The sequence below is a fragment of the Glycine max genome, chromosome 17 (assembly GCF_000004515.6).
Source record: "Glycine max cultivar Williams 82 chromosome 17, Glycine_max_v4.0, whole genome shotgun sequence".
Taxonomy (NCBI): domain Eukaryota; kingdom Viridiplantae; phylum Streptophyta; class Magnoliopsida; order Fabales; family Fabaceae; genus Glycine; species Glycine max.
This window is the reverse complement of record NC_038253.2, coordinates 23,056,090-23,075,540: the sequence shown is the minus strand read 5'-3', so window position 1 is coordinate 23,075,540 and position 19,451 is coordinate 23,056,090. Positions and strand designations below refer to the sequence as shown.

The window sequence follows — 19,451 nt, the reverse complement described above, 5'->3', positions numbered from 1 at the left end:
TAGAATAATAAAGATAAAGATAGAATAATAAAGATTAGATGATAGAATAATAAAGATAAAGATAGAATAATAAAGATAGATGGCCCTAAAGATTAAACTAATAACTAATTCGATCCTATCTCCCGTGTAGGGGCTTTCTTCCTTCTAGAATAGACCCTCCAGATAACTGGTCTATCTTGAGATCTAACATAAACAGATAATTGCGTTCATATTTTAATTTTCTCCATGCATGGATATCAACTTATTAGTTTACCATGTTTTTCAGAAATTGGTCTATTTATTTTTTTCCCAAAAGTAAAATATGTTGACTTCTTTGATGTTTAACTCCTCGTTTTTTAATTCTTGAAGTATGATTTCTTTTAAGGTTATTATTATATTTTAATGTTTAGGTGTGTAAGAGCTGACCAATCCTCATTATCAGTAAGATTGTATTACCTTCGTAATGGGAGCGCAAGACTTGGTTTCTGGTAAGAAGCCTAATGTTGATTTAAAAGACCTAGTCCAAACTATATTTTGTACTCCTGTTTTACACCCCTAAAAAAAGTTCCCATGATTTGAGGTGTAAGTAGACAGTCATGATATCATTTTTCAGGTTAAGAGGAAGGGAGTACTTGCTTCCTGTGGGCATTATTTTGAAGGTAGTCATTGCAGACTCTATTAATTTAAAATAAAAATTTGATCTAACTTTTTTTTTTTGAGCTGGCTTACTATATGCTCCTTTATTTATCTTATTTCCCCCTTATTTGGTTTTGGTTGTCTGAAAAATTATTTGTGGTGCATATGGTCATTTGTAACAGGCCCTCATTGACACAACTGACCGTGAAATTTATGTAAATTTGACAAGCTGCTATAATGAGAAGTATGAAAAGGGAAAAGGTGCTGTTGGGACCCAGCTTGTTGGTGAAAGGGCAAAAATAATCTTAGATGAACTTCGAGATCTGTCTCTTTTCACTCGTCTTCAATGTCTAGAATATATTGGTACTTAACATGGCACTCTTCAAGGACCCTTTGCCAAGCAATTTGTATATTTTTGTACTAATTCTTCATTTTAAATTCAGGAGAGCACTTCCAACCTGTTATCACTGAACTTAAGAATGACAGTTATCCTATTGTAAGTCTATATGTTACTATTATTATATATCAATGGTAAATTATACTCACCTCTCTTGAAAAATACTTGAATTTTACTGTCCTCTCTATTTTGAAATATTACACTCGTCTCTTTGGAGAGATTAATATGTGCTACACTTTAGTCTAATTTGACATGAACGAGCCTGACAGAAGCCTGGTATCTTATTAATAAGAAATAGGGATTTCTCCCTTAAATATAGAGCCTAACTTACAGAGGGACTGCATCTCCCAATGCCAAATGCCCCAATTCTTTCATAAATTACAAGATGGCTTCTCTTCAACTCCCCTCTTATTTATAGGCAACATGCCTTATTTCTTCCACCAACCTAACTAACTAACTACTATCTGATAAGAGCCTTGGCAGAACAACCCCATAAAAGCTAGCTATTTTAGTTGGAGATCGCAAGGCCTTATAAACCCCACACTAAAAATACCAAGTTTTCACTTTCTGTTTGAGAGGATAAATAGGAGGGAGATAAGTTTTTTGTGTGGCACACACATGAAAAAAAATCTCCCCCACCCCCCCTCCTCAATTTGGCATGATAGGAGACAATCTCTCTTTTTGATTTTATTTTTTTAGTTCCTTAAAACTTTTTTTTAATTAGAATAATTTTTTTTTCATACAATTTATTTCTTTCCAGTGTCTCTTTTACTAATCCAAATAAATAGAGATAAATTTGTCTACTTTCCTACTTATTACTATCTATCCAAAGTCCCAACAACTCTATTCTCTTTTACTTCTATGTTTTCTATTTTTTTCTCTTATTTCTTTCTCTTTTTCATTTCTAATCCAAACAAAGCATTAGGTTAAGGGGGTTTAATTTTCCCTTTTATTGATTTAATTTGAGGAAAGGTTTTATTTGACCATATGCCTGTCTAATAATTATATGAATGTCTTTGTTTACTAGGTGGCTGAAGCTGTTTTGAAGGACTGCATATTAGTTCATCTGGATAACAATTTTGACAAATTCAATCTTCTCATGTTAGGCACTTGCTCTTCTTTTTTATGTGATGATTTTTGAATAACTAGTCATATTTAATTGTTTCTTATGGAGAAGAAATATTTTTGCTGGAGGATTTATTAATTGTTTTCTTACATTTTGGGTTTTGGTTGGCTCCTCCTTTCTTCCCTGCTTTAGCTTCATGTTGCAGAAACTTTTCTCACTTATAGATCAAACATCGGTGCCGGACAACCCTGATTCCTTGCAAAATCATGAGGTTTTACTCCCTGGCCACCTGATTACACTTTATCTCAAGGTAGAAAGCTTTTCATTGTTTTCCGTTTTATATTTATGAATTGAGATTGAGAGCATGCCATCCAGACTATGGATCTGATTACATTTCAATCATAGTTCCATGAATTTCAAGCTTTTAATGGCATATGCTTACACTTTATATTTGGTCCCATTCGACATTTAGAAATTGATTCTGAAATTTTGAATTCAAGTTTAGAATGGAATTGGGCCATCAAATTCAAAATTTAGTGTTTGGTTGTGCCTTTTTGAATTAGTCAAATTCCCTGTAGAAAAAACCAATTAAATGAAACCCTTATTAATTCTTAACCCTGTCCCGAAAGCATTCAATTGTAAGCAAGAATGAAGGCGGCAAGGTAGTACTTTGTAGTTTGATCTCCACACTTTCAATTGTTACCTATGTTTGAAGTAATAACCTCAGCCACTATTTTGAACTCAATATAGTTTTGGGTTAAATAACAGTCTTTATTGATATAAGGGGAATGAATGTAATATAGGATAATCTCCTCCTATGGTTTTCTCTTCACAAAGGATCTCTACTTTGACAAAGAACAAAAGCTCAATTTACAAATATTCTACTAAGGAACCGTTAGGAAAATATCTATTTCCCTTCTCTGTTTTTGGCATCTCTGATAACTCAGAATGTGTCTGGGTTCCTAAGGAAACTCCAATGAGGGTTTCTTAACTGACATGCTCAGTAATAGCAACTCAAAACACAACTTTAAATTGGAGAGAAACTGTGTGGGAGCCTTTTATGTTTTGGGTTGCTACTGCTAGTAATTGTTGTTCTCTCTCAACTGTTGGCCATATTTCATATAGTAATATTAATATACAAGTATACAACTGATTGTGACTGACCTTGCTTTTTTTTGGAGTAATCTTGCCTTTTTTTTTTGTTTTGAACGACAGAACCAAAGTTTTTTGGAGTTATATTATTGCAGTATTTCAAATTTGCATTGTAATGTAGAAAAATAATCCCTATATAAATGGAAAAATATATATTTTAGGGTAATAATACAAATTATTCTTATTTTTTATGTATTTTAAATTTTTTATTTAACTAAGATGTAGTTTATATTTATTTGTGAAATTTTATAAAATATGTAGTAGAGAAACTCGTGAGTTTCTCCATTGGAGTTCCCCTTACACAGTCTCCACCAGAGCACATGACAGTTTACCACAACCATTGTCTCTGCCACCACTACCTCCATCAACACTGCTGCTGTAAACTATGGCATACACCCTCTCCTGCTACTTTTGTACTTGCCACTAAGTCATGATAATTAATAAAATATTTAATTTTTTTTATTATACACATTTAAATATAAATATTATGGCTTCAGATTTTTTAAAACAAATCTAGACCTTACATACCTTTTAAATATTTAATTATTATAGCTAATATTTATGGATCCTTTGCATATTATATCCTTAATTGTAGCATCCCTATGATTATAAATAAACAAGCATGTGTGGTACAAGTCACAGTTCTGTACAAGACAAAAAATATCCTTAATCTACAAGTCCTACACAATAGTTATCTGTGTATTTCTTTCGCTAAACGTGACAGTTGGCACTCTCTTGTTCCTATAAATCTTGGAAGTTCATATTCATTTCAGCTTTTAGTTCTATTACTTTGCCCTATGCTCTGGGTCATATTGTCAACTAATTTTCTTTCCATCACTTAATGTTAAATGATTTCTTGCATCTACATACTTTGATCCTAGGAAAAACTGGAAGATTGGCTGCAAAAGGGAAAAAGGCTTCTTCTGGATGAGATTGATAAAAAAAGCAAGAAATTTGATTTCAGTGACAGTAAGTAGATATTTGTTCATTCTTTTACGCATGTTATTTCCTGGGTTTTTGTTTTGTTCTATCTGCTTAAGTTTTAGTTAGTGCTCAATTGCTGTAGTCGTTTATTGTATCTGGAATGAGCTTGAGACTATAAATGATTCAGAGATTCTTTGTTTGGCTTTTTATTGCAGTCTGTAAAGTAGTATGAGATCTAAATTGGTGATGTTTATCATATATAATTTTTGTCATTTTATTTTTTGCCTTTCTGGCATTGCAGTTGTTCAGGTTAAGAAAGTCATGGATAAAAATTCACCAAAGCAAGTCAGTACAGCAGTTGAAAATATGTTGAAAACTGGAAGATTGGTTACACAAACGGGTCTAGATCTGCAGCAGGTATTGGCTTGCCAATGTTTAGTTAAATTATCCATTGTTTGTAATTTTGTATTTGCCAGCTTCCAATTGTCTTTTTGTTTCCTTAATTATAACAAAATATTAGACTATTAGTTTTAAATATTAATAGCTTACTTATAAGGAAATGCATTTAATTAGTTATTCTTCCGTATTCATTAAGTTGCCAGGACATAATAGGAAAGGCTAAACAGAATTGAAATGAATGGTGGAGCTCATTATTATTGCTCAAGTGATAATGGTTACAAGCTATCCTTATAAAGAAGAAAGCTACAGCTGTACTGTACAGCTGTCATATTCTAACAAACTAACAAATATCCTAACAAACTAATTGTGAATTTACTTTTCTATGTATTTACACATATAGTGTATTTACATACACCAATAGGACAAGACAATTTCATTTATCTTTAGTATTTTTTGTCATGTTTAATATGATCATGTGCTTGAAAGGACAGACCGATCTTGACTGATGCAGATATTATATTTTTTGTGCTTTCATTTTGGTAGCCTTTTCCTTTCCTCTTTTGATGTTTGTCCCATGCATCTTCTGTATGACACATGCATTAATCCCCCAATGCCTTCAATTTTATTGTTCATAAAAAGGTCATTATGATATTATCAGTGACCTATGAAGCATGAATAAATTTAAAAAGGAGTTTTGTTGTTGTTTGAACACCTTCAGGCTCAAGTTCTAATTGATTACTTCAAACTTTTTTGTGGTGCTATGTGCATCTCTGCTTGTAACATTTTTATAAGGGAATACATTGGTCTGGGGAGTCAGTTGATTTATGCATTAATAGCTATTATTTGTCACAATTCACATTGCTTGTGATTAGTCGTTAACTTTAAAGTAGTGTTATTCAGCTGTACATTATGAAAAGGCTAAAATTCAAGTTACTGCCTTGACTATTGGTCATTTGAAAAAAAAACCATATGGTTAAAAAGTTAAAAACACGACTCCCTTACCAAATCATGCAATGCAGTGCAATATTAACCCCCTTTATTGAGGCCAATTGCAGAAACCTCCACTTGGGTGTCAACATACAATTTTTGACTAGTTAAAGGAGTTGGGTTATTGAGTTTTGAACCAGGAAGCTTTCTGAAAATGTCTATAGGTGTTTCCTGTATTTTAGGCAAAATAAATATTGAGTAAACTATATTAATGAAATTTAATGTTAACTATAGCAAGGGTTGTTTCTTAATTGGTTCAATTCTCTTGTTTTTGTTAGCTTGTTCCCCTCCAAGTTACTTAGACTATTTTTGCTTAATCAGAGGGCAGGTTATACAGTTCAGGCTGAAAGGCTAAATTTTTTACGTTTTGTATCACATTTTCGTGCCGTTCATCGAGGGGCCTCATTTGCAGGACTTCGTACCACAACTGTGCGGAAGCTGTTACCTGAGTTAGTACTTTTTTACATAGTCGACAGATTGTGTTTTTGTTATAATATCCTTACGCATGATTTTTATATATAAATAGATCTTGGGGTTTTCTTTGCCCTGTGCACACACCTGATGGAGAGCCCTGTGGATTGTTGAATCATATGACTTGCACTAGTAGTAAGTTACTACTCTCCTTTTCCTCTTTTTTCTGTTTCATTTATTTTCCTCTGTTTTTTCCTTTTTCTTAAATGCAAGATATTTGTGCTTAATTATGATTTGTACTTGTTAGTGACTTCCCCACTTTGTGACTGTGCCTTGATCCACCTCTTACATGTGGGAGGATTATTATTTATTATTAATTAAAAGAGATTGTGCATTGAATTTTGTCTTTGTAATTATGATAAGCATAAGCATAAGCCACAAATCACCAATGTATACACCCGCAAACAGCGAGCAAGAGAAGCAATAACCATGGACCACCTAACAGCAGGGCGCACAACACCCAAGGGGTGCAAACCACCCAACAGTTACAACCCACCCAAAGGGTGTAAACCACCCAATAGTTACGATTCACCCAAAGGGTGCAAGGTCAGAAGATGTGAATCAAGGGGACATGATCCTTGGGAACAGTCACAGCCAACCGTTATGATCCGCCCAAGGGGTGCAAGGTCAGTAGATGCGAATCAAGAGGGCATGACCCTTGGGAACAGTCACAACCATTCAGAATAATTGTGTCCATTAGATGTAGTATAAATAGAAGTAAACCAAAATGGGAAAGACACTCTGGGATTAGGAAGAATCTGAATTGTGGAGAGATAGACTCTCGAAAACTTGTGTAATAAAATATCTCAAATTATCTATAAAAATTTCTGTTTCATCTTTTCAAATCTGTTCCATTTTTATCTGTTCATATCAAATTACCTCTTGAAACAACGTGAAACCTGTTCCCTAAACTAGATTTCACGGAGACATGCAACTTAGCTGTCATGAGTAGAAGCAAAGAAGAAACAGCTGCCAAAAAACTAAATTTTGTCGATGTATGCCCCTCATTTTATCATGTGATTTCGATGACAGCTACTTTTTGATCACAAAAGTAACATGAATTGCAGCTGTCCCCATGCATGATAGTGCCATGTCAATTACCATCTTTAATGCTGCCTGAATAATGTTAACATCAACAGCTATATATTGTGTAAACATTTTAATTATTGTTTTTTTTGTAAACCTAGCTATCTAATTGGATGTAAAAAATTATTGCAAAGTATCTATTTAATTTTAATTATTAATTTATTAGTTTATAATACAACAACAACAACAACGCCTTATCCCACTAGGTGGGGTCGGCTACATGGATCAACTTCCGCCATAATGTTCTATCAAGTATCATACTTCTATCCAAATCATTAAGTTCGAGATCCATATAATGATTTCAATACAAAAGACATCAAGGCAAAAAATAGTTATGAACTACAAAACTATTTTGATAATTTTGCACTCAAATTTTTACAAGTGCCATTGTGTGTGAAAATCAATTTTCGAATATTTTCTATCCAAACAAGAGTGTGTTAGGAAGAAGGGGACTGGGCCCTGCAACTGATTAGGTCCATTAAGGGTGGGTTTATGTTAGCAGGAATAACTGTAAACTGTTTAGGGACTTTTGTGATTGAGAAACAGTGTAAGGAGTGGATGCAAACTTCTCAAAATATGATCTGGAGCAGTGTATTGGTTCCTTGGGGCCTTCTCCCTAGTTTCATTCAATAAAACCAAATTCTTTATCACTGTTATGATACCAGTTCCATTTCACTTTAAGTGGGCCAGAAGACTTGTAGTTAAACATGGCATGTTCTTCCATCTAAAATAGCATGGCCTAAATATTTAAAATGTTTATTGTCTACCTAAAACACTGTTGCATGTTCTACCCTTAACTCTTAATTTATTTGTTTGTATGATAAAATATTTGAAATGTTATTATTCACAACCTACATTAGCGATAATCTTTTTTTATTAGCTAGAAGATTCACCGTTCATTGGAGTAATTCACAATCCAACCATTTGTATTTTGTAGTTAACTTTCTTTTTCTCTTTTCTATTTCAGGGATAACGTCATTCTTTGATTCTCAAGGAAACGTGAAAGATTATTTTAAAATAAAAATGTCCATCCTAAATGTTTTATTGGAGGTTGGGATGACACCATCATTGCCAAAGATATTTCTTCCTGGCCCACCTGAAGCTCTTACTGTTCTCTTAGATGGTTGTGTTGTTGGTTGTATAGCTTCCAGTGAAGCAGAGAAAGTTGTGGCTCACATACGAGAATTAAAAGTGTCATCTGCCGCAGTGGTTCGTTTTTGTCAAAATTTCCTTGCTTCCCTTATAATATATTACTTGATAATCACTTCAAAATTATGTGACAGATTCCTGATGATATGGAAGTGGGATATGTTCCTTTGAGCATGGGGGGGGCCTATCCTGGTCTTTACCTGTGCACATCCCCTTCAAGATTTGTTCGGCCAGTAAGAAATATATCAATTCCTTCCAATGGAAGTGAAAACATTGAATTCATTGGGCCATTTGAGCAGGTCATTATAGATTTTTCTTTTGTATGTTGTATACTTGTTTGGAGCTATTCTAATAAAGGCACCTATCTTTATAGAGATGAGTGCTATGAACTTAGGATTTGTCAAATTTTTAAGTGTTTTGTATGTTTCTTATCAGGTTTTTATGGAAATTAGATGTCCTGATGGCGGAGATGGTGGAAGAAAAAGTTCATTTCCTGCAACTCATGAAGAAATTCATCCAACAGTAATGCTTAGTGTAGTTGCTAATCTCACACCATGGTCAGATCATAATCAGAGTCCACGAAATATGTACCAGTGTCAGGTTCTATAATCTTTTGTACTGGTCTTGGTATCCAAATCTACGTTAGCAGTATAGCTACATTTTTTTCACTCTGGGGGTGTTTATGATGTAGATGGCAAAGCAAACAATGGCATTTTCTTCACAAACTATTCAACATCGTGCAGATCAAAAGTTATATCATCTTCAGGTTTGTTTAAATCAGCATAATGAAAATTGTGGATACCCTCTGGTCGGGATAAAAACAGATTTGGTCTTTGTTTGTTGGAAATCAAACATGGGTACCAAAATAATTGGCCCTGCAGTAAATTATATCCCTTGCATCTGATATATTTCTTCTCCATTTAGACTTCTCTAACCTGAATATTTTGGTTGTCTGACTCCCCAGAGTCTCATCGTAGATCATATGCCCAATCATATCAATTGATCTTTAAATTATATCCCCTGCATATGATATAACATTATTTATACTTTATTGTCCCTAGACTGTTATAACTTAAAACATTTTGGGCCATTTTCAGACTCCTCAGACTCCCATTGTACGCACTAGTACATATACTAAATACAACATTGATGAATTTCCAACAGGCACAAATGCTATAGTCGCAGTTCTGGCATATACAGGGTAACTGCTTTAATACAAAGCAACTGTAATTTTAACCTTCCTGTGCTGTTTACAAATATCTTGTGTTATCTAATTACAGATATGATATGGAGGATGCCATGATTCTAAATAAGTCATCAGTGGAACGTGGAATGTTTCATGGACAAATATATCAGGTTAGATACCTGACAACTAATTAAGCTTTCTTGATCAGTTCATGACACAACTTCTACTGAGCACCATTTTTAAACAATTAGAACGTTAAGCTTAAGAATGGTTATGTTTAAAATGTTGTTTAGATTATGACTTAAATTTGAATGACTCAAGGTTATCTTTTGATGATTTTTAATGTTATGTTTGAATGGTTGTTATGTTTAGATTATGACATAAAGTTGTAGTGATTTTTTTAATTGATATCTTTTATTGCTTTATTAACTCTATACATAAAGTGTAGGTAACGGGTGCGGATATGGGTATATAGGTACCCAGTAGGTACAGGGATGGGGATTAAAGTTGTTACCCGCATGAGTATTGGGGCGGGTACGGGTACTATTGTACCCTACCCATTGCCATCCCTGGGCATGATTGTTAGTCTCTTGTCCATTTTAGCTTAAGGTAAAGAGAGAGAGAAAAGAAACATAATGCACTCTATGGAGGAGAACTGAACATATTAACCTAATGATAATATGTTCAGTTTTTCTTAAGCAAATAACTGTAGTAATTTTACTCATTCTCAGTTGGTGGTTCAGAGAACTCTTGCATTTATTCTTGGGACCAACACTGAGTAGTTCTCTCTTGTACCTTTTAGTACCCCTGGTACTCAATTAATATACATATTATATTTGCTGATAAAAAAAAAACTGAACATATTAACCTAATGATAATTATTCAGGTCTGAATTTCTCTATCTACAATTAACCTGGACACCAAACTAAAATAGATTATTTACATATCCAACAATGTTTTCATCTGAGTTCCTTTTTGCCCTTGTTCTGCTGGTGTCATGGTCTGGTTGTATTGATTTCTTCTGTTGTTTGTGTTGGATAAAGGGGTAATGTTCCTGATTCAAATTCTGATGGCAAATTTTCTTTTTATGACTGTTTTGGCAGACAGAAACTATTGACTTAACTGAACAAGGGGGAAGGTTAGACCGATCTTCAAGAATGTTCAGAAAAAGTAATTTAGAGAAATCAGCTTGTCCCTCAATCGATTCAGATGGACTTCCACATGTTGGTCAGGTATTATGCCTTTATCCCCTCCCTCCCCCAGTACCTTCTCTTGACTTCAATTTTGTCAGAAAAAATTTTGATGTTTGACTTTCAGATGATACGGCCAGATGAACCCTATTGTAGCATTTATAATGAAGTAACAAGTTCCATACACACCTTAAAAAGAAAGGGTTCTGAAGCTGTTTATGTTGACTATGTTGCTGTTGATGTCAAAAACAAGAAGCACCTTCAAAAGGTGAGTCAAGAAATTTCGTTATAATTTTCTTCTCTTTATTTGGTGAACTTTTGATGTTTAAAAGAAAGAAAAGTATAGGTTCTTGTATGCATTTGCACAGATTGATCTTGTCAATGATTGAACTATGTTATTTACTTCCCTTGACCTTTGATGCTCCATTCATGTTTTCTTTGAGTTCTTTTCCATTCTGATATGCAAGGAACAGAGAGCTGTATTATGCTGATTACCTTTTTTTACTTGCTGTTGTCCTTTTGTTAATATAATTGAAAGATGATATTTTAGATTCCCTTTTGCCCATGTTTATGTCCTCTCTTCAATAAAATTTCATCAATTTATAATTCATAAAACAAAAATTGTTTGATTTGCAATTGAAGTTTCTATTTTTTACCAATCCCTGATAATTTTTTGTTGGGTTAACTAAGTTTTTAGTCCTTGAACTTTTTCAAAATTAGTTTTTAGTCCCTAAACAAATATTTGACTGGTCTTAGTCCTTAAACTTTTTTCTGTTACAACTTTTGGTCCCTGCTGTTAAATGTAGCTGTCAAATGATGATGTGGTGCTATTTTTATCATTATTTTATTACGTTTGATGCCAATTAGATTTCTGGCGGTTCAAAACTGCCAGAAAATGCCTGGTTTTCAACTTGAATCAATGAAAAATAAATAATAACATATTCATAACTTTAATCAAATAAGGTCCAGTTCTTTCAAACCACAAACCAGAAATAGATACCCAAACATGTTACTACGATCCCCCAAATCACCACAAACACAGAAACAATTTCCTCTCCAGAAATCAACCAATGTTACAAGGAATCAACAAATTGGGAAGGAACTTGTTTCAACTGAACCTCGGCTAACCTTAACGCTTCAAGCTTTAGACAACACTCTGCAACAAAAATCGATTATATACATCAAAAGTCAGCACTTTATATTAACAGGGAGCAAGTGCGTAACGGAACAAGCAGCGGTGAGTGCGAGAATGTGAAGGGGTCTGAGGGGAGTCTCGAAACGAGTCGCCCCCCACGCATCCTGCCACCGTTGTGATGTCTGGGATGCGAACAACTCAAAACTGAAGCTGGGTTTTCAAGATTTGAAGAAACGTGAAGTGGGGGAGAGAAGGTTTGGGGGTGAAGGAGGAAATGAGTGGTCTCCAATCATGAATCTGGTTGGAGACTGAGGCAGCAATGACACAAGCGAGATTTCCAACAGAGTTTTCTATTGGGGTTTGAATAGATGGAAACAGATGAGATGACACTTGCTAGTGTTGTTTTCTGATGAGGAAAAGAAGCTATGATATGAGTGGGGCAAATTTGAAGCATTTTCTAGTGGTTTTTAACTGCCAGAAAATGAATTTCATTAAATAATAAAAAAAATAACACGTGGTGGTCTCAGACTGCCACATCCTCATTTAACGGTCAAATTGGTTTGGACTAAACCAATTGACGAAAAAAAGTTTAAGGACTATAAGAGCGGTCAAATATTTGTTCAGGGACTAAACATCAAATTTTGAAAAAGTTCAAGGACTAAAAACTTAGTTAATCCATTTTTATATTGACTTCTACACTGCATAATCCTGGATTTTGTAATCTGAATGTTGTTTCAAGAGATATGATACTAGCAACGGAAACATAAATTCAAGCTAGATAACCTTATATTCAGTGTAGTTTGATTTGGTTAGTCAGTTGATATCTTTTTACTGGGCTTATAGTTCTTTTTTTGATTATTCACTTTGATCTGCTAATTTTTGGCTTATGCTTATTGGAGCAGGTTAACATACGCTTTCGACATCCTCGGAACCCTGTTATTGGTGATAAATTTAGCAGTAGACATGGGCAGAAAGGCGTTTGCTCTCAGTTGTGGCCAGACGTTGATATGCCATTTTCTGGAAATACTGGGATGCGCCCAGATCTCATTATCAATCCTCATGCATTTCCTTCCAGGATGACAATTGCTATGCTTTTGGAATCTGTTGCTGCTAAGGTACTACGACTAAACAATCGCATGAAGATTATCTATACAACAAAAGCCTTATGCATGAAGATTATCATATAAGTTATCAATTTTTATTTGATTTGACGTAGTTGATAGCATAGTAGTCAATAGTGCACTATAGCTGAGTGGAGTGGCCCCTGGATTGCTATGGGATTCAAAAAGTGGAGATAGTGACCATTGATAGGATAGGAGACAAAATAGTGACTTTTGTGCACAATAACGGTGCTACCATGATATAGCCTTCAATCCCCAATTTATACCCCTGGGACACCATTTTTTGGTTTTTTTGGGCAATATATTTCACAAAAAGTCTCTGTTTTGACCTTTGTTCCTTCACAGTTTATAAAACATTCTTTTTCCCATGTCTTCTGTCCTTTCTTCTTCCTTTAGACTTCTGTGTTCACATCCTGCTAAATTTTATCTAATTTGCTATGTTCCTTTTCTATTAATTTTACCATCATCTTTCATTTTTTAACTTCATTATTACTATGTTCCTATTGCTTTATGACTTCATTACTATGTTCTTATTGCTTCTAGGTGGGTGGTGATTATGTGTGTAAACCGTGACTTATTTTTTTATCATAAATTTCTTTAATTTTGGGTATTTTGATTTGTTTTTTTTTTTGAGTATTTATATGTGTAGTATGTATACTGTTTAGTTTGTATCATAACATTTAAAATATTGGCCAGCCCGCCATCCAGCTATAGCATTTTCAGAGTTGACTGCTACCCACCACTGTCTGAAATTGATAACTATGGTTGATAGTAGATAAAGATATGAGAATGTCATGTGAGAATGTCATGTGAGAATGATATTATTACTATGTAGTTCCTTTAATTTATGGGTAAATAGCCAAATTTGTCTCTAAAAGTGTGAGGCGTTGACAAATTGGTCCTTGAAAGATGAAAAATTCAAATTTAGTACCTGAATGTGCAAAAAGTGTGACAAATTAGATTTAATGACAAATTGGTCCTTAAACTTTGCAACTTATTGTCAAATTGGTCCTCAAAAAATACAACTTATTGTCAAATTGGTCTTTGAATATTACAACTTAATGACAAAATGGTCTGACAAATTTAATGACAGGATTAATTTATTGTACTTTTTGCACATTCAGGAAATAAATTTATATTTTTCATCTTCTAGGAACCAATTTGTTACCTCATCACACTTTCAAGGACGAATTTGGCTATTTATCTATTATCTATCTTAGGGTCATTTTTGTGTTTAGGCTTGTCTTCACTTTTTACTGATTATGTTAAGAACTATGAAGCACCATACTTGTACATCCAAAATGGTTGCTGTATTAGAGTTCAACATGAATCATTTCAGATACTTCTAGCCTACATCTTTCAGTTATTTATTGAAAATTTGTACATTGCAGTTGCACTATAATTAGATAAATTATAGTATTTTATTGTGTCTACAATGACTAATGCTGACTTAGGAAACTTGGATATCTTTAATATTTGTGTTTTTATGCTAATATTACATCAATTTCTTATGTTGTATCTTAGCTTAGCTGTGCTGTATCTGTCTCATGTTAGAAGGCATGAATGATTAATAATAATTTCTTTTTGCAGGGAGGTAGCTTGCGTGGAGAATTTGTAGATGCAACTCCATTTCGAAGTTCAGTGAAGAAAGACAGTGGGGAGTCTGATTCAATGTCAGGTTCAATTGTCGATGATCTTGGCCTTCTGCTAAGAGAAAAAGGATTTAATTATCACGGTTTGGAGGTTCTATATAGTGGTGTTTATGGAACGGAACTAACATGTGAGATATTTATTGGACCTGTTTATTATCAACGGCTGCGTCACATGGTTTCAGACAAATTTCAGGTGAACTAATTCACTGTTTTGACTTCCTATATAACCACCAGCAAAATGATACTTCTCCATGTTTTCTGAAAATGTTAGGCTTTCTAGATAGTGGTTGTGATAGTGTTCAAGTGTTGTTAGTTGACAGTGTAAAAAACTTCATAGGGTATATTAAATTTAAACTCAATAAATTGTTAGGGTTTTTATGCTGATGGGAGTGGAACAGTATAACTTCTGTTCTTTGTTCTATTGAATTGCTTTCTGCTGACAACAAATTCAAAGACATTTTGATAAACAACGGTTCCAATATTGACTCTTGTGGATGAGTAGATTGCTTGATATTTTTATTCACTTTCCCCCTTAATTGCAATAAAGGGTTATCTTGCTACTGCCTAACTAAATGGTTTTTAATACCAAGTTCTTTTTCTCTGTTATAGGTTCGATCTACTGGCACAATTGACCAGGTCACCCGGCAGCCAATAAAAGGACGAAAGCGTGGTGGGGGAATTCGATTTGGAGAAATGGAACGCGACTCTCTGCTTGCACATGGAGCTGCATATCTTCTGCATGATAGGTTGCACACCTGTTCTGATTATCACATTGCTGATGTTTGTTCACTTTGTGGAAGCATGCTTACAACAACATTCACCCAACCTCAAAAGCGGCCAGTTCGGGAGATTGGTGGTCTACCCCCGGGAAGAGCTCCGAAAAAGGTCACTTGTCATGCTTGCCAAACGAGTAAGGGCATGGAGACAGTTGCCATGCCCTATGTATTTAGATATTTGGCTGCCGAGTTAGCAGCAATGAATATAAAAATGACTCTTAAGCTCAGTGATGGAGCTGGAGCCGGAGCCTGATATGTTATACTTAAATTGATTGGATGTGTTAAGTTTGTGATTTGTATCACAACAGGAATGTTCAATGGAGGCTCAGATGCTTGCTCACATCATGGGGAGTTAAAAAATTTCCAGGCCATGCATTCATATAGGTGACATCACAGACTAATCTGAATTGCTGGCTGCTTTTAACAGATCCTGATAGTCGTGCAAGGATTGAAGTTAGTCATGTGAAAATATTGTTTAATGGATTCAAATGGTGGGAGGAGATAGGTAGATTTTATAATGTCGTAAATTGTATCATAATCTTGAGTTGTGGTGATAGCACCCTTAATCATTGCTTGAGGACAAATACAATTGTCTATTGTTTTTCGTATTAAATTATGTTGTATCCACCTTTAGTAAAAGTAAATTCATACAATATAGTTTAATTTTGATACTCTTACTCAGCATAAAGATTTTTATGTCCTCAACTAATTAGAAATTATTCTAGTTGCAATTTTTTAAAGTAATTATTATAAAAATGTTTTTTAATTATACGACAATCCATTTTTTATGCTTTTTAATTAAATTATAAATAATAACTCAATTATAATCATTAAGAAAGTTTAGTTTTTATAATTTAGTCAAGATAAATTAATATAGATGAGATCTTTAATAGAAAGAATTGATTGGATACGGCATTTATATTCTTAATCTTAAGATTGAGATATAAGTTATGACAATTTGATATCTTAAAATTTTAATTTCAATACTTCAGGGGATTCTGTGACAACTTTGTCAATTCTATTTTGAAGATGTATTAAAAGTCCTCTCTAAGGTAAAATGATAGACAAATATTGAAATTTTAATTTCAATACTTCAGAGGGGATTCTGTGACAACTTTGTCAATTCTATTTTGAAGATGTATTAAAAGTCCTCTCTAAGGTAAAATGGTAGACAAATATTAAATTTTAATTTCAATACTTCAGGGGATTCAGTGACAACTGTCAATTCTATTTTGAAGATGTATTAGTTGTGACAATTCAATAATTCTAAAATTTAATAAAAAAATACAATAGATTACGTAATTTTGATTCTTTGTTGCATTGATATATGCGGAGAGCAGGAGATAACTAAATATAAAATCAAATTATTATCAAAATAAAATATTTATTATATATTTTGTTACAATTAATTCTTGATTACTTTAGGTGAGTAGTTTTTAACGAACATTGAACATTGTATGGTACTCATACATTCCTTATGTGTAATCAACTCTAAATTAAATTTCTTTAAAAGAAAACTCTAACTTAAATATTCGGTTTCAATGATATTTTTAATGGCGTTTTCCTAAATTTTATCAGTAATAAATTTTGGTAGTGATTATATTTTCTCAAATTTAATATTTTAAGTTTTTGTGGACCAGTTGACAGTCACACCCTAGTTAAGCAATATTGATTTTATTGTTAATTGTAAAGACTTAGATATATTTTTAGTTTCTCAAATTTATGAAACTCAAATTGTAATTTATAGTTTATTAGTCTGTCAAAGTTTGTGAAATGCTTATTTTAATCCCTCTTGCGGTCAAAAACATTCACAAATTATACGTCCAAACATAATTTGACGGATTAGAAAAAATATTTTTCGAATTTAAGAGAACAAAATTTTAATTTGGAAACTAAAAAATACAGACCCCAAAATTTGAGGAACTTTTTTTTTTCTATTGACAAGATTTGAGAAACTAGAAACATAATTAAATCATTTTTATATTATTTTTTCCCGTTAGACCTTTTATTTGTATTTTTATAAAATGTAATTACAAATATAAGAAATATTTATTTTATACAATGTCACACTAAAGGCCACGTTAAAACGGGTAATGTTATATTCTCCTACAAGTTCTTCTCTCGTCTTGAAAGTAATAAATGAAAAAATAATATATTTAATGTCTTGAAAATATAAAATGTTTTTTTACCTAAAAAAAAAAAATATAGATCACTTTTAAAACTTATCATATAAAGGAAGTATAATCAATAAGTTGTTGGTTGGAGTGGTATTAGATTTGGTTCTCTTATGCAAGGTATTGAATTCGAGGTGATTAATAAAGTTTTTCGTAAAAGATTAATAAAATTGATATATACTTCACATTAATATCATGGATACATCAGAAAATATAAAGAAAATTAAAGGGTATAGTTGGATGATGATTTAGAATTATTTTATAAAAATATTTTTTAATAAACCTTTTTTATATTATAATAAGGTGAGATATTTGCAAATCAACCTAAAACATCTATAATTTATGATATATGTGACTTTTAATCTAGTTACCATAAGATTTAATTGTTTTTTTTTTAAGATATAACATCTTGTGATTATTAATGGTGCAAGAAATCTTTACGTTGTTTATATCAATTAAATCCTTATAACAATCTGTTTTTATTTTTTCTCTATTATATTAATTCACATTAACTTATATTCTTTTTATTCTATTCTTAATTATGTTTCTCTTTATTGTATAATTATTTTTTAAAAATATATGCTAATGCAATTTCTTTGTCAAGTTTTAACATTTCGTAGGTTTCAAGATTGTCGTTTATCTACACAAACATGATTGCGTGTTTTATGTGTCGTTCGCATGTTCTCTTACAATACTTGTGTCCAAATGCTTACCTATTTGTGTTTGTGTTTACGCTTTGTTTGTTGTGATCGTGCTTTAGATGGGACACCCGGAATTTTATTGATTCTTTGTCGTGGAGGCTTGGACAGAGGCAGAGCCAGGAAGTCAATTCGAGGGGCCAAGAATTATTTTTTAAAATTTTTACATGTATAATAATATCGAGTACAATATATGATATTATCTAATATTTTTTATAAAGAAAAATATATAACAATATCGAGTACAAAAATATTACTATCTAGCTAATTTGATCATTTATATAAATATAAGAAATAAATACATATATTTTTTTATTGCGATTATAAGAAATAGATTCACTTTTAAATATATTACTATACATTTATATAAGAAATACATAGACGCATTTTTTATACTCTTAATTTTAGTGTGAAATTTACTAATGAGAAAATTAATCATTTCATAGGTGAAAAATATTTATTCACCAATGTTATTAAATATAATTGTTACTTAAAATATAGAATTATATTGGTAATTATAGAATAAAATTTAATTAATGATATTATTAATTTAAATTAACTAATTTAACTATTTTTATTGGTTTTGATGTATTAATTATTTATTTCTTTTATATATATGAATAGAAGAAGTATTTTTATTATTCATGAGAATATAAGATAATGTCAGATGATTTACAACAACTTATGCATCTTTGCTTAGTCAATTTAATTAAATCCATTAACTTAATAGAAATAGAATAAGAGAAAATTGATAAATTAAATGTATAAAATAATTTTTGATAATTATATGCGGATACTTCAACGTTACAAATACTTCATTGATGCCTATAACTTTTTTTAGCTTACTTTTTCTATCACATTATATTACTTGTTATACCTACACTTCTTTCTCTTCATTTTTTTCCTTAAGTGTCAACTAACAAGGTAATTTTCATCATCATTTTTCAATAATATTTTTTATAAATTTTAAAGTAGGGCATAATTCCTCTGGGATTTGGAGATGGCAGTATTGTGAGATTTTGGAAAGATGAGTGCTTTACCAATCAAGGTCCTCTTTTGAGGTAGGTTACTAGACCCCTATTGGAACTTGAGGAAAATCTTAAACCTAAATGGTTACTTTTGTCCCTACAGTGTTAAAAAGGTGATAATTTAATTCCTTAAAGAATGGAAATATGTTTTCGTCCCTAAATGTGTAAAAAGTTAAACAATTATATCTTATTATTAAGTTTTCATAGTTCATTTTGTCGTTAAATTGTAATGTTCAAAAATCAAT

General features: G+C 32.3%; 1 protein-coding gene across 2 annotated transcripts in view; it reads left to right on the top strand.

The window, feature by feature from the left end:
- LOC100814083 (DNA-directed RNA polymerase I subunit 2) overlaps window positions 1-15,919 on the top strand; it is a 29,391-nt gene extending 13,472 nt beyond the window's left edge. For both annotated transcript variants that reach the window (XM_003550043.5, XM_006600956.4), the window contains 21 exons: window positions 390-467; window positions 593-638; window positions 798-978; window positions 1,059-1,111; window positions 2,040-2,113; window positions 2,271-2,388; window positions 4,112-4,199; window positions 4,456-4,571; window positions 5,862-5,989; window positions 6,067-6,146; window positions 8,065-8,306; window positions 8,381-8,545; window positions 8,682-8,846; window positions 8,938-9,012; window positions 9,344-9,447; window positions 9,527-9,602; window positions 10,536-10,664; window positions 10,750-10,890; window positions 12,660-12,872; window positions 14,469-14,723; window positions 15,140-15,919. In XM_003550043.5, coding sequence (XP_003550091.1) covers window positions 390-467; window positions 593-638; window positions 798-978; window positions 1,059-1,111; window positions 2,040-2,113; window positions 2,271-2,388; window positions 4,112-4,199; window positions 4,456-4,571; window positions 5,862-5,989; window positions 6,067-6,146; window positions 8,065-8,306; window positions 8,381-8,545; window positions 8,682-8,846; window positions 8,938-9,012; window positions 9,344-9,447; window positions 9,527-9,602; window positions 10,536-10,664; window positions 10,750-10,890; window positions 12,660-12,872; window positions 14,469-14,723; window positions 15,140-15,559 — 2,947 coding nt within the window. In that variant the 3' untranslated portion in view covers window positions 15,560-15,919. The remainder of the gene's footprint in view (window positions 1-389; window positions 468-592; window positions 639-797; window positions 979-1,058; window positions 1,112-2,039; window positions 2,114-2,270; window positions 2,389-4,111; window positions 4,200-4,455; window positions 4,572-5,861; window positions 5,990-6,066; window positions 6,147-8,064; window positions 8,307-8,380; window positions 8,546-8,681; window positions 8,847-8,937; window positions 9,013-9,343; window positions 9,448-9,526; window positions 9,603-10,535; window positions 10,665-10,749; window positions 10,891-12,659; window positions 12,873-14,468; window positions 14,724-15,139) is intronic.
- The last annotated feature ends 3,532 nt before the right edge of the window (window positions 15,920-19,451 follow it).